At 38.6% G+C, this 23,124-nt stretch overlaps 1 protein-coding gene across 12 annotated transcripts in view; it reads right to left on the reverse strand.

The window, feature by feature from the left end:
- SLC4A4 (solute carrier family 4 member 4) overlaps positions 1–23,124 on the reverse strand; it is a 378,301-nt gene that overhangs the window by 36,820 nt on the left and 318,357 nt on the right. For all 12 annotated transcript variants that reach the window (XM_089301672.1, XM_089301671.1, XM_089301675.1 and 9 more), the window contains 2 exon segments: positions 8,697–8,810; positions 6,790–6,951 (listed from right to left, as the gene is read on the reverse strand). In XM_089301672.1, coding sequence (XP_089157798.1) covers positions 6,790–6,951; positions 8,697–8,810 — 276 coding nt within the window.

Genomic DNA, 23,124 nt, shown 5'->3' on the forward strand with positions numbered 1-23,124 from the left:
AAAACCAGGATATTCTCAATACTATACACTCAGTTAGCCACTTAGAAAAAAAATACAGAAAAAGATGGGGGCAGGTGAGGGCCAGGACACATACCTCCCTCAGTCTTGCCCCTAGGTAGAGAAATGAGGGACAGAGAGAGTTGGGGCGCTCTCCCAAGAACATTTCTAACTACACACCTGTACTGAGTTTGGGGCTGGAAGCCACACTGCCTCTGTGGTCTGGAAGCCAAAAATGTACTTTAGAGTGACCCTGGCCTTAGCCTTGGCCTGTCTTCTCCTAAAACACAGATGGACAGATGGATAATGACAAACTCATACCTCATCAACTTCTACAGCCAATGCAGTGGTGGAGAACCTCTTTTAATGCCATTGGCCAATTGAATATTTACAACATCATTTGTGGGCCATACAAAATTATCAACTTAAAAATTAGCCTGCTAGGGATTTATCAGATTTTGAGTCCCACCTGAGCTTGCTTTGGCAGGGCTAGACCAAATGGTTTCACTGCTCTTATATGGCCTGTGGGACATATGTTCCCATTCAACTTAAAGGAAACAGAAAACAAAAGAATACACCAAATAATACCACAGGGAAGCAATCACTAAGATCATACTATGGCAAAATTTTCAATACAAATGTGACAGATATATTTTTCCCAAAAATGGCTGGGAAACACTTCCTATTTCATATCATTTTCTACATGTTACTTTGCCAATCCCACATCAAAAGGTGGATTCTTCCCTCAACCACTTAAGTGGAGGCTATCTCTGTGACTAACCAATTGACTACGGCAAAGTAAAGAAGCAAAACCTGACAGCTCATGTCTAGCATCTCCCACATCTTAATTCTTGGAAGTCAGCTGCCACATAACAAGTGCAAATAAGGTAAGACTACCACACTGGTGAGACACTCAAGCCATACAAAAATCCCTGGAAGATGAGACGCCATGGGGAGGAAGGTAGAGAAACAGGGAGAGAGAGAGGTTGAGATTAAGAGAGTGAGTGAGTCCCATATGGAGAGACAGAATATATCTGTATGTACAGAAATTGAGTCATACACACACACACACATACATACAGAGAGAGAGAGAGAGAGAAAGAGAGAGAGAGAGAGAGAGAGCGCTCAAGCAAGACTTGTCTATCTGAGTCCTAACATTACCAAGAAATATGAGCCAGGATAACCACTTGCTTTTGTGCTGTTCTGTTGATAGGTGGCTTATTATATACCAAAAGATAAACAGAATAACAAACCACCTGGTTGTCCTCAACAAATAATAAATTAGTAAAGAGATAGATTGGAAAAAATACACAAAGAGTAGAAAATATTTTCTAAAAACCAACTTAGCAGAAATGGCACAAGACAGGACTTCAAAATACATTTGTGCTTGTAATTCTAGAAGGATGTACTAGAGTTTGAATGGCTCAAAGATTTACAGAATTCTATAACTGATGAAAGATACTAACCCTCAATTCAGGAAACCCAGTAAATCCAATTTATAATAAACTAACCTATGCTTATATAAATCGTAGTGAAACTACAAAATAAAGACAAAAAGGATCATAAAAGAACCAAAAGGAAAAGAAAGATTTATAAAGCAATGAGGAAATTATACTAACAGTTTACTTTTATGGAAGCCAGAAATAATGGAAAATAGCCTTTATGTGCTGAAAGAAAATATCTTCCAATCTAAAATTATATATCCAGAGAAATTACCTTTCAAGAATGAGGATGAGACAAAAACATTTGCAGGCAAACGCAAATGAGAGAGCTCGTCCTCCACAGATCCTCAGGGGAGGAAAGTTCAAACGCCTGGTAAGGAGATACTGTTTAAGCAAAATAATTCAGTGCAAAGAGGACATTCCAGAAAGGAATGCCTGAGATGCAAAAAAGAAAAATGACCAAAGACAATGGTAAACTTGTGGGTAATGCTAAAAATACTGACCACATCTAATTAATTGGATTTTAACACTGAGACAGAGATAAATGTGTGTAGTAATAGCTTATGACTCAAAAAGAAGCAGTAAAGTTGAAATACTCTGTGGTCTTTAGCAGTATTCAAAAGAAGAGCAAAATACTTACTTTAGAATTTAAACATGCATACTAAAATGGGCATCCCAACCACTAAAAGAAAAGATGAAGTGTAGAAGTTCTAGACAACCAATGAACAAAGAAGCAGAAGGGCGAAAATGCAAAATATAAACTTGTGTGAACCTAAAAGAGAGCAAGCAGGAAGGAATCATAAGGAAGAAAGAGTACCAAGGTGTTGAGATAAACAGAAAGCAAAAAGGACAGTTAAAAAGCCCACCTATCAATATAAACATATTAAAATGATTTACTTAAATGGATTATATATTTTAATTAAAAGCAAAAATTAAGTGAAAAATGAACTTTTTTAAAAGTCTAGTTATGTGTTACTTAAAATAAATAAAAAGAAAGACTGATAAAGAATGTAAAAATATATAACAGCCAAGTGAATATTAAGGCAAAAAGCATTATGAGAAACAAAGACACACACAAAGTTCAATTCACTAAAAATATGAGTACTGATGTACTTAACAACAATCAAACAACACCGGAAACATGATCACTATTTTTACTAAATGTTGTGTGGCACATCCTAAGTGACACACCAGACAGAAAATTAAACGAAGGACTTAAGGACTGAAGAGGAAGAAATGAAGCTGTAATTGTTCATAAGTAATATGAAATTATACAAAGAAAATGCCAAACTAATCTATGGAAAATTACTGGAATTAACGAGTTTGGTACAAATACCAGTTATAAGCTCAATATAGGGGCCAGCACTGTGGCATAATGGGTGAAGCCACCACCTGCAGTGCTGGCATCCCACATGGGCGCCGGTTTGAGTCCCAGATGCTCCACTTCCAACCCAGCTCTCTGCCATGCCCTGGGAAAGCAGTAGAGGATGGCCCAAGTCCTTGGGCCCCTGCGCCCGTGTGGGAGACCCGGAGGAAGCTCCTGGCTCCTGGCTCCTGGCTTTGGATCAGTATAGCTCTGGCTGTTACGGCCAATTGGAGAGTGAACCAGAAGGTAGAAGACCCCTCTCTCTCTCTCTCTCTCTCTCTCTCTCCCTGCTTCTCCTCTTTCTATGTAACTCTGACTTTCAAATAGATAAATAAATCTTTTAAAAAAATAAGATCAATATATATTCATTGATTTTCTCTAAGAAAACAAGGGTTTTCTTAAATAATGGTGGGGCTTGCACTGTTGTGCAACAGGTTAAGCCACTGCCTGCAGTGCCAGCATCCCAGGCAGGGGCTAGTTTGAGTCCCAGCTTCTCCACTGCCTTTCAGGTTCTCTGTTAATGCGTCAGGGAAAGTAGTGGAAGATGGTCCAGGTACTTGGGCCCTGCCCCCACGTGGGAGAACTGGAAAAAACTCCTGGTTCCTGGCTTTGGTCTGGCCCAACCCTGGCTATTGTAGCCATTTAGGGAGTGAACCTGTGGATGGAAAATCTCTCTCTCTCTTTCCCTCTCTGTTTCTCTCTCTGTAACTCTGCCTTTCAAATAAATAAATCTTAAAAAATAACACTTTTTTAAAACATCATTTAATAAACTTAGATATCTTTAGAAAGATATGCAAGAGCTTACACAATTTTGAACACTGATGCTGAAGAAGGTCTACCTAAATAGATCACTATGTCAAGTGAAAGACTCAGTATCAAAACTTCTCAACTGATGAGGGCCAAGCAGTCACCAAATATTTCTGAAGAAAAGTAGCTATGAAGAAGCGGCACAAGCAGCCCAATGGGACTGAAAAGAGGGAAATCCACAGGCCCACAGATGTGTTCATAACTTGATACAAAACAGATGAGATTCTCGTTATTTTCATTTAAATTATGGAAAAACATCATATGTACACTTTAGAATTACAGCATGTTTTGCAATATGAAAAATTAAGCTATTAACCAAATGGCTACATGTATAAATTACCATCTACCAGATGTTCTTTGGTATGCTGCAAAAACTGAAGGAATTGAAGTGAAATATCTTTTTTTTTGTTTCTCGTAAACAGCATTTCAACTTCTGTAATTTTACTTTTCCTAAGATTCAATAACTGAAGCAATTTTCCTCAAAAAGGGACATGTACTGATAATTTACACACATACACAGACACAGAGGAATCCATTTCACACTGGATGATTTGTTATTCCCCCTAATCTGTAACACCTGAATTGCTAAGGTACAGCACAATTTCATGTACTTGATAACCCCTCATTTACTGATTTTTAAATTTTCCTTGTATTTTTTACCAACACATAAAAATTACACATATTTATGGAATACCATGTGATGCTTCCAGACATGCATATATGTGTAACGTCCAACAATGGCAAAAATCTCTCTCTCCTCAAACATGTAACATTTATTTCTGATGAAACCGTCCCAAATCCTTTCTTCTAGTTCTTTTGTAAGAGAAGCATACAGCACATTATCATGATCTATCTACATCTATTGTGCAATGGACGAATGGATCCTCACAATTTTTTGAAACTCCATGGGTCACCAGACACTCATTTCATAGAGATCATTTTCTTTAGGAACAACAAACACACAGGCACAAAATCCTGTGAGTAACAGAAAGTAAGTAGGATTGGCCTCATCCTTCTTACTGTTTGCTCACAGAATAGTACCCTCAAATCAGGACAGGGTATAGAATCAGGCATGGTAAGGCATTCAATGAATGTATGAGGAATGGACTAACAGTTGTGAAACAAGACATAAATATATCAATGGTTAGACAACAATCTTAGAATTAAAAGCATCTTGGGGCCGGCATCATGGTTCACTTGGTTAATCCTCTGCCTCCGGCGCCAGCATCCCATATGGGCGCCGGGTTCTAGTCCAGGTTGCTCCTCTTGCAGTTCAGCTCTCTGCTGTGGCCCAAGTGCTTGGGCGCCTGCACCCACGTGGGAGACCAGGAAGAAGCACCTGGTTCCTGGCTTCAGATCGGCATAGCTCTGGCCGTGGCAACCATTGGGGGGGGGGTGAACCAACGGAAGGAAGACCTTTCTCTCTGTCTCTCTCTCTCACTATCTAACTCTATCTCTCAAATAAATTAAAAAAAAAAACTTTTTAAAAAACAAAAACAAGAATTAAAACCATCTCAAAGCAGCAGAATATCTACTGAACCCCGGTGTTTTGGTACCTGGGATTTGCTGGACATGTTTCTTCTTCAGTGAAAGTCTATTCCTCTAACTCCCTGTGTTAGTGAGGAGTGCTCATCACTCATTCTCACGCTTACACGAATTGTCTTCTACTGAAGTTCAGATTATTCTTCATTCTGCCTTTCCACATAGCAACAAATGCTGACCTCCAGGACCCATACACGTGTCTTATGATTTCAGTAACAATTCCATGATCTTCCTCTCCACCATATCTGTGTCATCTTCTGGTGATAGCCATATTGATGCAAATAATACTTTCGACACCCTGAACTCAACAATACCCTAACTTCCAAACTCTGAGGAACAGCATTGAGGGTATACTTCATCACTCCCAACTCTCTCTCTCCCAACCTCTTGAAGTCTAAACATCTCTCCTTCAACCAAAGCTTTTAATTTTCTTCTTCTCCCTATCTTAACAATATGGGATTTACTCTTTTCTTGCCATGATCCATAATTTATCCAGTCCTCCTTATTTTCATGGTTTATCAGAATCTCCTCATTCCCCTGTCCAGTGGGTTTCTATTATTAATCACTTCTTTACATTTCCTGGATTTTTCTTTTTCCTACACCTACTCTGCAGAACTCTACACTCACTAATTTCTGCTCCTGCTTCTAGACAGCTGATTCTAATGCACTTGCATGGAGCCTTCAGATGATGCTATAAAAAGCTAATGAGTTAATATGTAAAATGCTTAGAACATGGCTTGACTCATAGTAGGTATCCACCAAATTATATTTCTTGTTAGTGTCATTATTTATATCTCAGTTCCCCAAATAGTATTTTTTGAAATCCACTATGACATAAAAAAATCATTAGAGCTAGAGAAACATTATATAATCAAGAACATCTTAGGCAGCGCTCTTGAAAAATATCCCAGGCTACTAAATCATTTTCTTCAGACTCATGATAAAGTTAATAACTGATTACAGAAAAAACCTACAATGTGTAAAATAAAGCATTTTGCTCCACACTTTATGGTTTATATCATACGGAGAAAAATATTTAAAGACAAAAATGTAAACGCTTATCAACACTTATAGCCAAATTCTATCTAAATAATCTTTAAGAAAAAATCTTTAAAGCTTCCCAAAAAGTGTTTAAGCAGATATAGAAATGCCAATTACCAAGATTTGATCATTACACATTGGATACATGTACCAATCATCACACTATGCTCTACAAGTAAGTACAATTTAAAAAGTTTTTTGAACAGAAAAAGAAAAAACAATAAAAAATATCTGAGTTGATTCAATGGAGCTCAGACACTCTGGATAAATTAAATCTTTGATTGTCATCGTCTTCATTAAGGACAGTTATCACATTAAAATCAGAAGTATGACGACTGGCTGAGTAGTAAACTATGTTTGTATTCTCTCTGTAGTGATGAAGGAAATATAACTTGAAATATTTTTTCAGATTTAAATGTATTCTCCCTTGTTTGGTGGACATGTGTCAACACCAGATGACCCATGATCCTGCCAAGTCTTAGGGGGACACTGGCTACGGTATAACTCCTAATGATGCTCTTTAAATTCTGAATCAATTTTCAAGCTCTAAAAATAAAGAAGAAGGCAATAATAACCATGACTGGGAGCACTTACCTTGAGTTTATGTTCTTTCCTGTTTACAATCACAGCGGTGATCTGCTGGTCCATGAAAATCAGAATGGTGACCAGCAGAGCAGGGATAGCAGCAGCAAGGTACACCCACCAGGGGTTTCCTCCAAATGGTGGCACAAACCAACCCCGGTTTGGACTTGTTGGCTGGAAGCAGAGACCAGTATCAAACTAATGTATGCTAGGTGGTGAAAATGAATGGGGAGACGAAGACAAACTTCTATTTGAAGAGCCAATATATTGGGGAAAGAGAAAGAGAATATGGGAATGGCATTTCCTGTTCTGAAGATGACTTAACGTGAGAATTCAAGATGAAGAAAGTAATTTAAGAAGCCAGAATCAAACACCAAATATAATAAAAAGAAGTAGCAATAAATTACAAAGCTATCATTAACTTTGTTCATGGGTTTTAGCAATCATACTGAAGTTGCTTATACTAATCTCAAATTATAGTGGCTTCATAATGTAATAGAGGAAAACCTATAGATATTTTTATATGTGATAATTGAATTAATGTGAATGTTCTGGTCTCTTACTGTAATAATAGAAAATGATCTAGAATAATGAGTTACATCCCCAGGAAAAAAATGGCCATTTTTCCAGTTTTCAATCTATTTTCTGTTAACAGTACACACACACACACACACATATAACAGGAAAAATTTTCATTGTGCTTTTTCTTCATTAAACAAGGCAAAGCAACTTTAACGCAAATTTAAGAAACTAGAATAGAATACTCTCTATGGATTTTTTTCAGATTTGTTATCTGTCAAAGCCTCGCTTTGCTTTGGAGGACATTTCCTTCTTCTGCCTCACTTTGCTCATCACTCTATCACCAACTTCATCCATATTTTACTACCTTTGCAGGACTGTGAGCTCACTGCTAAGCTACTTTGTCTTGCACACTAATGCAATTTAAATGCCCATACAGAGCCTGACTCAAAGAAAATATTAAGTACTGACTTCAATGCATTAATGATTGAATGAATGAGAGCTTGCCTTTGCTAATGAATATATAAGAACAAAGACAATACAAAGAATAGTCTGCTGTAATACATATATTCCTTTCTTAGTAAGTAGTTATTAAGCCAAAAATGCAATTAGCTTAATATTTCTTAGCATATATATGTCCTTACTAGTAGAAAGAGTTAAGACTATTCTAGAAAATAGGTGAAAGACTTGCGATAGAAAATTAGCTAGGTATATATTTAGAAATGATTGAAATGAAAATGTTATCTAATGCCTCTGTACAGACCAACAGGTTCATAAAATAAATAATTCATATTTATTCTCCATAGTAATTAAATCAACATTACATTGAAACTCATGTGGCAGGTGGTTCTGCAGTATGAAAAGAAGACTGAGTTGGAAACCTGGCAGAGTTTGAGGTTTTAATTTCATACCCTGACACTTCTAATTGTTTAATCTTGGGCATTTTATTTAATTCTCATGAGCTTCAATCTCAGCCTGATAAAATCTCTATTTATTGCCAATTTACAGTAACAGTTTCATCAACAAATTGAAGGAGGTGTCACATTACTGGGAGATTATTTTTTAAATTGTTTATGCATTACTTTATCATCTGGCCAGAAATCAGATTTTCCAGTTTTACACTCTATACTTCCTAAAATTACTGTATGAATCATAGTGATAAGGTATATAAAATTATGTTTGAAAATACTTAAAACTATAAGGGAAGTGGTTCCAGTCTTGACATTTAATTTACTGAAGAAAGAAGACTAAATGTATACAAGGGACTGTAAAAATATACTGTTTTTGGAAAAAATAAATAAATAACTGTACCAAACAACTTAAAAGAAGACACAATAATCTAGAAAGAGGGAAAGGGGGGAAAAGAGTTCCAAAAATGACCAAAATTGACATTCACTTGCCTTGAACTCGCTTGGCACAATTAATTTTGGAGTATCCACACCCACCAGGGCATCTATTACACAGAAGATGAGGATGGACAAGATAATGGCAAAATCACTGATCAGTTTCCTTGCCTGGAAAAAAGAAACAAGAGATCATTTAGCACTGAATACATATATTTTCCTGAGTTTTAACTGAAGGAAGAATTCTGTATTTGCTAGCAGTTTATAGTAACAATCTCATCAGTAAATTGAAGGAGGTTCTTTGTGAGTTACTTTACACCTGTCCAGACATATCTGACCCCCTAGAACAGGTCACACTGTGTGTGTGTGTGTGTGTGTGTGTGTGTGTGTAGGCAAGTGAGGACAATCAAGCAGAATACAGAAAATATTCCAGAAATACTATAAAAACAGTCATCCAATATTCAACATGAAGGGTGCCTAGATAAGAATGAAATCGAAGCACACATTGTAGAAATTTACACAGACACAGAATTTTGTTTATTATCTGAGAGGCAGCACTGGGAGTACAATGCAAGATTAATCCTAGAAAGTAATCCAAAAACACTGAGAGTCCAACATGGAAAAGGTGACAAGTTCCACTCCACTGAGCGAAGTAAATTATGGAGACCTCGGAGTAACATCAGGTGACAGGGCTTGGCAATGTAAGAGCTGCACTAGCTTTGTCAAAGAAAATACTCCTCACTCCAGGCTGTCCCCTCTGATACGCTGGGTATCTCTCCTCTGTCACTTAAGTGTGGCCGCTATTACTTGATAGCCCTTCAAGTTCCCAAGTACTTGCTTCTTGGGCAGGTAGAGCTCTACAGTTGCAGCATTAAACCCAGTCCTTCCCCATGACAAGTGGGTGCCGAATGGCCATTTACAAGTTCTTAAGAGGAGCACAGGGCCATTTGGCTTCCTGGAGGTTGCTCTGCAGTCTCCAGTGGTGCTGACAAGGACCTTAAGAGCACTGCTAGGGCACCAACACATGAGGTTCTCATAAGGTGAGTCCACGGGCTAGGACTTCATTTGATAGCTCAATAAGAATTCTTAGTTCCCTAATGCTTTGCTGGGTACTGGATAAAACAGACACAACCTATGTCTTCGAGAAGCTCATCGCCAAGTTATAATCAAACAATCCTGGTCCTAAATAACATCGGGGATGAATTTGAGGCTATCCAGTTATGCCAGGATAAGCAGTCATGTTTCTGACACTGTGGATAGAAGATGAGCATGAGTGGATGCATGGTTCTTGGGACAGAGGGGTACAGGACTACTGCAGCAGCTATTCAACAGAAAGGGAGGTGAGGAACAGAAATAACTGACAGCAGATGGCTGCTGTAGCCCACAGCGCTCAGTGCTCGACCATTCCCGGATGTCCAGAGTTCTGGATGCTAACTAGCCCAAGAAATCAAAATGATCCTTTTCCCCACCAATTCCTTTCTCTGTCAGAGTATTGAAGTCTGTTAGGTTTAGGTTTCTCGATAAGTACAGACTGCAGAACAGAAGGCCAACTATGGGATCTTATAGGAGAAAGTTAACACAAATTACACACCATAATTCCAAGAACAAAGAGATGGCAGGGATCAATTTGGGAAGAATATACCATAGAGTGTTTAGGTACACAACTAATCTGTTGTCAGATTACCTGGATTGGAATTTTAACATTATTAACTGCCTGTGTGTAAACAGCTCTCATTTCTTACCTTCAATTACTCTATCTACCAAAGAGAGCCATGAGAATCCCTACACTGCACTGGTGTTTTTTTTTTGTTTTTTGTTTTTTGTTTTTTTAGAAAACTTTTATTTAATAAATACAAATTTCGAAAGTATAGCTTTTGGCTTATAGTGGTTCTCCACCCTCCTCCCCACAAACCATCCCATCTCCTACTCCCTCTTCCATCCCATACTTCATTAAGACTCATTTTCACTTTTAATTATCTTTATATACAGAAGATCAACTCTATACTAAGTAAAGATTTCAACAGTTGGCACCCACACAGATACACAAAGTGTAAAGTACTGTTTGAAGACTAGTTTTACTGTTATTTCTCATAGTACAACACATTAAGGATAGAGATCCTACATGGGGAGTAAGTGCATAGTGACTCCCGTTGTTGCTTTAACAATTGACACTCTTATTTAGGACGTTAGTAACCACCCAAGGCTCCTGTCACGAGCTGCCAAGGCTATGGAAGCCTCTTGAGTCCACAAACTCCGAACTTATTTAGACAAGGCCATAATCAAAGTAGAAGCTCTCTCCTCCCTTCAGAGAAAGGTACCTCCCTCTTTGATGGCCCCTTCTTTCCACCAGGATCTCACTCACAGAGATCTTTCATTTAGGTCATTTTTTTTTTTTTTGTCACAGTGTCTTGGCTTTCCAGGTAGCGTCCATACTACTCAGAGAGCAGGCCAAAGCCACGTTCAGCAAGCACCTCATGCAGCAAGCTGGTATCCACCGCCTATCACCAGCAGCAAAGCAGTGGCAGAGAGCCTTTTGGGGATGTTCCCTGCCTTTTTATATATTTTCCACAGGGGAGTGGCTTGTGGGCAGGTGGGCGCTCAGGTATGGTCAGGTAGAGCCTGATGTCACATGGGGGCATGGTGGGGGTATCAGGTAGGGCGTAAGGTCACACAGGGGTGTGACGAAGGTATCAGGTAGCGCTTGAAGTCATACAGGGGCATGGCAAAGGCGTGGTCTTCCAGCTCACAAATTTAATCAATTCTAGCCTGTATGCCTGCCTAATTCATTAGTACCGTGAAAGACCTAAACTGCTTTAAAAAACTATTCAAGGTATGATAATACATAAAGAAAAACACTGAATCATTTTTGTCATACTGACGTACTAATCATTTTGACTTGCGTGCTAGTTATACAAGTATATATCTGTCAAAACTTATTGAACTTGTGATCCATTTAAATTATACCCCCCAAATCCCAGAATTTCCAAGTACAAATTACTATTGTAATGATCTCTTTCTGAATCCATTTATCTCACTGGTGTTGCTGTTGTTCCAAATAATCTGGGGGCTAGCATTGTGGCATAGCAGATAAAGCCACCGCCTGCTAGTCCAACTCTAATGGGCACCCATTAGAGTCCCAGCTGCTCCTCTTCTGATCCACCTCCCTGATAATGCACCTGGGAAAGCAGGGAAAGATGGCCCAAGTCCGTGGGCCTCTACACACATGGGAGACCCAGAAGAAACTCCTGGCTTCACCCTGTCCTAACCCCAGCCCTCAGCCATTGCAGCCACTTGGGGAGTGAACCAGCAAATGGAAGACCTCTCTCTCTGTCTCTCCCTCTCTCTCTCTGTAACCCTGCCTGTCAAAGAGATAGTAAATTTTTTCAAAAAATTTAAAAATCTCTTTAATTAAGATTAATATTGAGAAAATACCAGTCACACTAACCATGAGACACATGTCTGAAGGAGCCATGATTCTCCTTTTAAATTTATTTTTATTTTTTAAAATTAATGTGTTCATTGCAGAACACTTAAAAAAATAATAGATGAAGAAAAGGAAAAATGTTTCCCAACTTTATCACTTATAAATAAATCTTTTAAAGTACAAAACATCCTTTTTTGTACAGAAGTATCTGCACATATACAAGGGTACTTCAAAAAGTTCATGGAAAATGGAGCTAAAAGATATTGCAGATTTTCCATGAACCTTTGAGATCCCACATGTGTATATAGTTTTTCCACAAACTTTTGGATTTCTCGCTTTTTTTCTATCTCATTTGATGTTCTCTATGATGGTAAGCAGTGATGACTCCAAAGCAGTATATTAAGTAGATATCCCAAAATCTATTTTTCTAATACCCTTACTGCTTAGATTTCTTCCAACTCTTCTCATAACAAGAGCACAAAGAAATCTGCACATATCTAAGACCATTTCCTTAGAAAAAATCATGTTTAAAGAATTATGTAGATACATATATTTATGTAAATTGACGGCTTTGGTATATAAACTCAAATTATCTTCTAGAATGTTATATAGATTTACCAATTTTCACTCTACTCACAGTGACTATAGATATTTTTAAAAGTCAAACTCATACACAAAGGGAAAGCAATCTGTCACCACTATTCAAAAGAATACAAAATTGTCAGCATAGATCCTACATAAATGTATCATCCTCTCAAGATGGTAAACCTGTATTCCCATAAGTCTCTTATAAACTTCATAAGTCAAATAGTATAGGGACCGAGAGTAATCAAATAATTCACAGTAGATACTGAGTGAACTCTGATCACAGGACATTTGAATGCTAGTAGTCCAGCCCCACTTCAGACTTCTGACATCCCTATCTTAATTTTGGCATCCAGATCTGCCCTCTCAGATCTAAATTTCTGTCGCTCTAAGCCACCATGTTTGTGGTAATTTAATACAACAGCCATAGGAAACAAATAACTAAAAGTAAACAAATAGAGATAGGGATATGTATGTGTGTATGTGAGTATATACACATAGATAGATAATAGATATAAATAAAATAGGGGTAGTAGGTATGTATACACATATATACAAATGTATACATATATATGTATATATACACACACATATAAAATGGTCTTGTCAAGTGTGGCACTATTGTACAGGGACAAAAGTAGCTAAAAACACATGCTACTAAAAGGCAAAATTATAGCTCTTAAAACATACCAGGAAAAAAAACTACTCTATTAATAATGTTGCTTAACCTCATTAAAAATCACAGCCAGGGTGATATAGTCTGTACAATATACTCATTGCTATTTCCCCTTCCTTCCCCTTAAATTGTACAACACAGTTCAGTTACAGCAAAAGTCACTCCTAGAGGGTGTTTATTATGAAGACATTCATTTCTAAGATACTGTATCCAGTTGAAACATCATAGTCAAGGAAATTGATTTTTCCCAGGCCACTTTTGTAGTCAACTCTGAATCCTCTAATTAGAGAAGGCAGGTAGGGGTGCTACTTTAGCAAGCTATTCAGGTCTTGCTCCAAACTAAAATTAAACTTTAATTTGAACTAGAAAAACTCACATAACAGAAGCAGAAAGTGCCTAAAGGTGTCCAGCAATGAGCACACACAGCACAGCAGATACACTCTGGGGTCTGCACACAGGAGTTTCGAGTCTGACTTTAAGGAGATAAGAATCACTCTGCTTGGGCCTCTCTCACATTTCTACACACATTTAGGAAATGAAAATTAATGATTTATTTTCATCATTTGTTTTACCTTTCAACAAATTTGATCTCTTTCTAAAACTCCAAAAACAATATCCTTTTATGTAGGTCAATATTATCAATAAAGAAATCCAATTAGAAACTCTACATTCCTAAATCCCTACTAGCTCTTACTGGTAATGATTAAAAGTAGAGCCAAAGTATTCAGGAGAAAACCTGTTCCCACAAGATTTCATGCCAATCCTGTAGATTCAGAGACCTCAAATTCCACTTGGACAAATATTATAACTTGTGGGTGTCCATCCAAGTTAAACGCCACGTCTCTCCAGGCTCACACTTCAATACTGTAGGAATATAAATTATCACAATCTAAGAGAACAAAAGGTAAGATAAGTCATAGATAGCAATGGCTTGCCATTTTTTAAATGTGTTTTTTAAAGGTACATGGATGTACTACAATGTATGATAATTCCTACCTCCATCTATCAAAGAGAAACAGAGGTATGTTTCAACTAAGATTATGATTATGATGTCCCTTTTATATCAGACTAGTTTTTAACTCTTATTTACTATTGTTTAACTATAAAAATGAAGGAGATAAAAATATTTCCTAAAAAATATTTGAAATAATGAATAAGCCTAAAAGTGGAAGAGCAGTCATGTTTATCACTCAGTTTAACTTACAATTAAATAAATATAGAGTTTAACACTCACTATATAATTACCTAACTGAAAAAAAAAAAAAAAACAAATGGAAGCCATCTGAAAAGGGACTACCAATGCCAGCCCCATGAAGGGCAGAGATTTAGTCTGCATCTTTCACAGGTGCACTAACCTCTTCCACAGACTCCCAGCCCCGTAGTTCCTGAGTCTGGAATGTGACTGGCACAGGAAGCATCGTGAGGCTGGGCCCACTGCTGCAGCCACCTGGGCCCAGCAGCCCCAGGTTCAGCAGCACCCAGCTTCCCTACTCTCCCAGCTACACACGAGCAGGTGCTATCTGCCCATCATTGCTGTCGCTCCCCCTCTTCGTGGAGGAACGACACAGGACCCTGCGCTGTTCTTTCGTCTGCTCGGCCCTCCCCGGGTTTGCTGCTGGTTCTTCCCGGGTTGGCTACTGTCCCTTCCACCTCCGTGGAAGGGCGGTTCCCCCTGGCCACTTTCCCCACTTCCGCGGGGGAGCGGCACACCGCCGGCCGGCTCTCTCGGGGGCTGCACAGGTGTTCCTTCAGATGTTCCCCTTAGATGTTCCTGGTGCATGTTGTCTTTCTCCTCCTTTATAGTCCTCTTCCACCAATCCCAACTCTGCTACCCACACGCCGAGTACGCTGCTCTCCTCCAATCAGGAGTAAGTCCCACAGTTTATTGGTTGAACTGCAGGCAGCTGTGCAGAAGCTGTTTCTCCCTTCTCAGCGCCATATTGTGGGAGAGCAGATGCATAGAATAAGTCTTAATTCCAGTAACTTAGTCTAGTCCAAGTTGCTCCCCACAATTGCTTAAGAAACTGAAGAGTAGAAGAGGATCAGAAGCAGCTCTGCCGAGTGACTTGAAATTACAAATTTGGGAGGCCAAAACAGAATCAATCTTGCAGCGACTCATCTGTATCATGCAGTCTTTCAAAACAGCTCATGAGACCAGAAATCCATCCTACACTGCTCTACCTCTGGAGGCTCTGTTTCCCCATAACCAGCATCTCACCAGGATGGTTCTGTGATTCTTTCAATCTAATCTTACACGTGGTTGTATTATAAATCTCAGGAGATGGTACAGAGAATGTGTGCACAGAGACACTGGGAGTTAATGGGAGAAATAGGCTCGCACAAATGATTGAATAAATAAACCAATTCTCCTCATTAAGAATATAATCATTTTATGGGTCTATAAAGGAAAAGCCAAACTTATTTATTTTTAACATCTTACTATTTGTATACATTTGCATAAAAGGAATGTATTTTTATTTCAAAAGTTATTTCTGTTCTCTGAAGAATTAATTAGGTAATATCTCAATTAATCTAAGAAAAAGCAAGCAGCCTAAATATTTAAACTACCAAAGCAAAGAAGAAATCAAGTCGATGGCAACGAAAATTCAAATAACCATATGGTATTCTTTCATTCTTGGTCAAAACAACCCAATACATCTGCTATAAACACACTGTTCATGAAGGATGGTACTGTATTAATTATTAAAGGAGTCATAATCATAGAGACACCAGCAGTGAGATGCTAGTTAATTTACAGGGGATAAAAATTAATTTAGTTCCTTGGAAGTCCCAGAGGACATTTGGTTTTCAATTTGCAAGAAGTGCAGCTGCTGCTAAGCTAACGGGGGGCGAAGGGCTATGAGCCTCCCCAGCAGTTCTCAATGGATGGAGCTCTTACAAAGAGACAAGTACAGCAGCAGGCACCCTGTGGACTCTCAATAAATATTAATTCATGATGTCAACTCCTCTAATGACAGTGGTGCTTGGAAAATGCTAAGCAACAGGGTAAAAAAGCATTTATTCTATAGGAAAAGAATATGCTTTACAAATACATGCTTTTTGGCAATCACAAAAGACACACAAAGAACCCATGAGAATTATGAAATTTAGTTCCCCTGGTAGCCAATGCTCCAAAGCACTGTGAAAGAAATAAGCATTAATATTAGTCATAGCAATAATCCTAATTCATTGTACTTTGGTTCAATAACACCACCACAATCAGAATTCAAGAAAAAAAAGGTCTGACTTAGACTCTGGGATTTTAATGCCATTAAGTACCAAGTCAGAGAGATTTGGGGAGCAATGAAGGGATGTGGATTGAATAATTTATCCACATGGGCCCTACAGTTTGGTAATGGAAGTCTGCTGGGAGGGAAGGAGGCCTACAGAAGTTCAGCAGGGATACAGAGAAGACCACAGCAATCACTAAAGACTTCTTCCATCTTGCTTCAAAATGGGGCAGTAGAGCAAGGACCCCAGTGAGGGTGTGCCAAAATCCAATGACCAAACCACACGAGAAGTATCATGTCCTAATCTGATGGATCTCTTCTACAATGAAACTGGCAAACTGGAACTGATCTTGAGAGGATAACCAGAGGAGTGGGAATCCATAAAACACACCCCAAGAATGATGATCAGACTTAAGAAGCTATGAGAGAATCTTCCGAAATTGACATCTGACATAGGGAAGAGAAATTAGCTTGCTTGTTCAGTATACCTCCAGTAGACAAGAGTAGACCCCATAGACAGAGGCTGTGGAGAGAGAGATTTGTGTTTCTATCAGGGATACCCGCAGGCTCCTGAATTTCTGTTCTGAAAGTATTCAAGCAGAATGAGGACAACTGCTTGTGAGAAAGTCAGAGGCAATGTAAACCAGATGGCATTCAAAGTCCTAACACCGAAATTCATTAAGATACAATTATCAAAACCCCTTAACCTCCTCATAGGGTCTTCTTGGATTAACTCAGAGAAATCATATAAACAGGACTCCAGGGCCTAAAAGGAAGGCAGTTCTGTCATTTGTGTGATGGTATAAGAAGGAAAGTTTACAAAGGATAATTAATGAGCCGTAAGTATAAGTTACACTTACACTTATACTTACTGCGAATGGGATAAGAGGCCATTTTTGTACTGGTGCATAGATTTCAATTATGTTGATTCTTCGAGGATGGATAAGTAAACTGGAAGTGCTTAGAATTGGGGCTGGTGCTGTGTGCAGCGGGTTAAAGCCCCAGCCTACAGCACCAGCATCCCGTATGGGTGCTGGTTTAAGTCCCGACTGCTCCACTTCCAATCCAGCTCTCTGCTTTGGCCTAAGAAAGCACTAGAAGATGGCCCAAGTCCTTGGGCCCCTGCACCTGCATGGGAGACCTGGAAGATGCTCCTGGCTTCAGATCAGCTCAGCTCTAGCTGTTGCAGTCATTTGGGGACTGAACCAGCAGATGGAAGACCTGTCCCTCTTCCTAGCTCTACCTCTTTTTTAACTCTGTCTTTCAAATAAATAAATCTTTAAAAAAATTAAAAAGAAAGTGCTTAGGACCAATGGGGCACCACTTTCAAAATTACTTCCTGTATCCATAGAGTACTTCAATACTTTTAAAAAATGTTTGTTTTCATGTACTTGAAAGGAAGAGCAAGAGCAAGAGTAATGGAGAGACAGAAATATTCAATCTGTTGGTTCACTCCTCAAACAACGGCAATAGTCAGGCAGAAGCAAGCCAGGAGCCTGCTACTATTTTTAACTATCACTTTCTTTTTTTTTTTAACTTTTATTTAATGAATATAAATTTCCAAAGTACGGCTTATGGATTACAATGGCTTCCCCCCATATCGTCTCTCCCACCCGCATCCCTCCCCTTTCCCACTCCCTCTCCCCTTCCATTCACATGAGGATTCATTTTCGATTCTCTTTATCTACAGAAGATCAGTTTAGCATACATTAAGTAAAGATTTCAACAGTTTGCTCCCACACAAACATAAAGTGAAAAATAATAGATGATTTTTTAAATGATGATGAAATCAGATCAGACCTATTGTCATGTTTAATCCCAGTGAGAGTCAAGTTGGGAATTGATAATTTCATCTTTTTTTTTTTTTTACAGGAGATCAGTTTAGTATACATTAAGTAAAGCTTTCAACAGTTTGCACCCCCATAGAAACACAAAGCGAAATATACTGTTTGAGTACTCATTATAGCATTAAGTCTCAATGTACAGCACACTAAGGACAGAGATCCTACATGAGGAGTAAGTGCACAGTGACTCCTGTTGTTGACTTTACAAATTGACACTCCTGTCTATGGCATCAGTAAGCTCCCTATGCACCCGTCATGAGTTTCCAAGGCTATGGAAGCCTTTTGAGTTCTCCGACTCTTATCTTGTTTAGACAAGGTCATATTCAAAGTGGAGGTTCTCTCCTCCCTTCAGAGAAAGGTACCTCCTTCTTTGAAGACCTGTTCTTTCCACTGGGATCTCACTCACAGAGATCTTTCATTTAGGGTGTTTTTTTTTTGGTTTTTTTTTTGTTTGTTTGTTTTTCTTTTGTTTTTTTTTTTTTTTTTTTTTTTTTTTTTTGCCAGAGTGTCTTGGCTTTCCATGCCTGAAATACTCTCATGGGCTTTTCAGCCAGATCGGAATGCCTTAACTATCACTTTCACTGTGCCACCACATATGCAATGATGGCGACTTTGCCCCATGCTTGTGATCATCTGCTGGTGTGGCACTCTGAGGAGCACGTCGTGTCAATGCCCTGAGCCAAGCGCCATGGAAGATCGCAGATTATGCTGTGATGCCGCTGCTGGGGGTTTTGCGGCTGAGACACAGCACAGGATGACAGACTGCTGCCCCCTTCTATAAAGAATGGGGAACCCGACGAAGATGCTCAGTGCAGTACTGGTGTCCTACCCTTGTTCCACAGAACATCAGCAGTCTGCAGAAGGCTTCGATGAACAAGTGCAGGCAGGCAGGCAGGCTGGGAAAGGCCACCTACTGCATCTCACTTGCTCATATGATGGTTGCTAGTGTCTGTGAGGGAGGAACAAGTGGGCCACCAACTGATGTAGGAGAAGGTAACGAAGGCCAGAATGCAGGGATCTGAAGTGTACATGTGAAGGAGACACTGAGCCGAAGAAACACGCGCACTGAGACAAGTTTACTTGGATCAAGAAAAACCGGGAGTGCCGCATGTGACGGGGATCTTTGTCACGCGAGATCTATTCTCTGCTCCCCTCTGCTGTGTTCTCTGCTTTGGGATGAAGACCCGGGTGGTTTACAAAGACTCCATGGTTTTTCAGTTTCCAAATAGGTTTGGCCAGTAGCTGGCAGAGCAAGCCCTCAGAAGTAGAGTGAGTTCGGGGTATTCCTTCTCTGACCTGCAACCCTGAACAGTGGCCTTGGAAAGGCTGAACCCCCTAACCCAAGGTCATGGGCAACACTACCCTTATCTCTCCTTCCATGTTCCAGAAACCGCACGTTTCCTATGTTCTTAGGGCTAGGATGGTACCAACCCCACTGTTACTAGCACCTGATACTATAGTCTGTCCAAACTTACCTCTCTAAATAATGCCTATATTAAACTCCTCAAATTATCTTAATTTTAGTGTATAATTTGCTTCCTTCCTGCTGGGACCCTGACTCATATACCAAATCTGATTTTCAGACTTAGATCTTGAATGGCTGTGAGGATCAGTGATGCTATTAGCTGAGATAATGCATACAGACAGACAAGTAAGTTTCATTGTGGAGAGAAAGTGAATCATATTTTGAATTTGCTGCATTACAAAAACTGGCAGGAGTTGCAAAAAACACACCTGGCCTAAATTTGGAAATTTGTAAGAAGACTCTATCTCTGCCATGAGCATTGGTACAATATGTAGAACTTATTTCATTTAGGAGATAGATCCAGAAAACTCTCTTCAAAATAGAAATACTAGAGCTTAAAAGGATGTTAGGGTCATCTACCTGAGCTCACTGTCTGCAGGTGAGGCAGCTGAAGTCTGCAGCTGTCTCTCCAAGACACACTGCTGGTGACCAGCAGTGTTGGCACAGGAATCTAACTGTAGGGTTCCCACAGCTGCGCTCTTCCCACAAAATGCAGCGATCATCACTACTTGACTGGTTTCAATTAGACAACAGGACTGGGGACCCATTCTGCATCCAACCTTCTGCTGGCTGATGTGAGAAACAGAAGTACAACCATTTTTTCAGTATTTTATGTGTTAACTAACAACTCATGCAAATGTTTAGAAAGAAGAACCCACAGAGAAATGGCTGTGTAAGCTAAAGAACAGGATTTTTTTTTTTTTTTTTGACAAGGGCTCTGTCATTCAGTATTAACATTTTGGATTTGCAGAAGTTTGAGTCTGTTTGAGTAAGGAACTGAAAACAATCAGATAGCCTTGATTATGTTAGTAGCAATAAAAGCTTGTCTTATGTATAGTGGTTAAGCATATAGATTTTAATTATAAAATATAATATGTAAGAATACGAATGTATACACCTAGCTTCTCCTACTTGTAGGAACCATCCTTTTAAATGATATCTTAAAATATATTTTGGAAAATCAGAGAAAAATAGGATATTCTTAATGATTTACATACATATTTAAGATATATTTGTTAATTTAAAAGCCAGAGTTAGAGAAATAAAGAGAAAGATCTTCCATCTATAGGTTCACTCCCTAGATGGCCTCAATATCTAGGCTGGACCAGGATGAAGTCAGGAGCCAGGAGCTACATTTGGGTCTCCCATATGGGTGGCAGGAACACAAACACTTGAGCCATCTTCTGCTGTCTTCCCAGGTACATTAGCAGGGAGCTGGATAGGAAGTGGAGTATCCGGGACACTAAACTGGCACCCACATGGAACTCAGGTGGCAAAGGCAGTGGCATTACTCCCTATGCCATAACACTGGCCCCTTCATTTACACATATATTTATATATGTTTATATTTTATATTGAGCTGTAAATATGAAATATATACAGGTATAAGAGGAGATGTCAAGCTGAAAACTGATACATTTATACAAAGATCCTCAGAAGTCATTTAAATATCTCCTCGCTGTTTATATTATGATTTCATCTATATAGGGATAGGCATTTTGGCATAGTAATAAAGACACTGCTTGTGACACACACATCCCATATTGGAATGCCTGGTTCAAATCCTGAGTGCTCTGCTACAATCCAACTTCCTGTGAATGGGCACCTGGGAGGCATCTGGTGATGGCTCAGATATTGGGACCCTATTACCTATGCAGAAATCCTAGATGGAGTTCCTGGCTCCGGGCTTTGGTCTCACACAGGCCTGACTTTTGCACCATTCTGGGGGAGTGAATCAGCTTTTTTCCTTCTCCCTTCATCTCTATCTCTATCTCCATATGTATTTCTATCTCTGCCTTTCAAATAAAGTGAAAAATAAATAAATGTTTAAAAAAAGAGAGAGAACCTAAAAGCAGCACCAGAAAAAGTACAAAGTTATCAAAAGGAAGGAAATAATAAATATCAGTGCAAAGATAAATGAAATAGAGACTAAAAAAATATAAAACACACTGGGCAGAGAAGGGAGTAGAGCAGGATGGGGAAAAGGTGATTAATGCAGTGTATTAAGTAATAGTTGGATAAGAATGAGGAGTTCTGGTTTTGTTGAACAATAGAATGACTACAAAGAATGATAATGCACTATATATTTCTCTAAAAATTGTAAGAAGAATTTTGAATGTAGTCACCACAAAGAAATGTTAAATGTCTAAGGACATAGATGGGTCTGCCATGATTGGATATCACACAAGGCATTCATGTACTGAAGCATCATGTGATATCCCATAAATATGTACAATTTTCATGTCAGTGAAAACCCAAAAAATTAAAAAGAGAAAAAATATCAATGAAACTATGAGTTTTTGTGTTTTTTTTTCTTTTTTCCTTTGGAAAAAGATATAAAAAATTGACAAACCTTTAGCTAGGCTAATAAAAAAAGAAAAATGCAAATAAACATGTTAGAAATGAAAGGAGATAGAGTAATTGATACCACAGAAATACAAGTATAAGAGATTACTATGAACAATTAATTATATGACAACAAGCTGGATAACCAACAAAATGGTTCACACAGAAATAGAAATTTTGAACAGACCAATAGCAAGTGATCAGGCCAATAACAATTTAGAAATCAGTTATAAAAATTATCTTTCAAAGGAAAGTCCAGGACCTAATATCTTGATGGTTTAATTCTACTACACACTAAAGAACGAATAAAAATCCTTCTGACACTTTTCCAGAAAAAAAAAAATTGAAGAGGGAATATTTCTAAATTCATTTAATGAGACCAGCAGTATTATGATTCAAAAACCAAGGATAAAAAAATAAAAAATACACTCAAAGTCATACTCTCTTCTGAGTAAAATTAAAGTACCTTCAGCAAAATACCAGCAAATAGAATTCAAGATTATATTAAAATGGTTGACTAACATGAGCAAGTGGAATTTATCAGTGAGATGGAAGCATTCAATACATTTAAATCAATAAGAGAATGAAAGACAAAAACTGTAGGATCATCACAAGAGAAATAGAAAAATAATTTGATGAAATTCACATTGTTTCATTATGGGGACTCTTTGTTTCAAAGATTGATTATTTATCATCTATTTATTTATTTGAAATTCAGAGTTAGATAGGCAGAGAGAGATCTCTCATCTGTTGGTCCCTAGATGGCCACAAAGGTTGGGGTTGAGCCAGGCCAAAACCAGGAGCCAGAAACTTCTTTAGAGTCTCCCATGTATGTGGTAGGCACCCAAGCACCTG

This window comes from Oryctolagus cuniculus, chromosome 8, assembly GCF_051225735.1.
Source record: "Oryctolagus cuniculus isolate XC-2025 breed Fujian yellow rabbit chromosome 8, ASM5122573v1, whole genome shotgun sequence".
Classification (NCBI taxonomy): Eukaryota; Metazoa; Chordata; class Mammalia; order Lagomorpha; family Leporidae; genus Oryctolagus; species Oryctolagus cuniculus.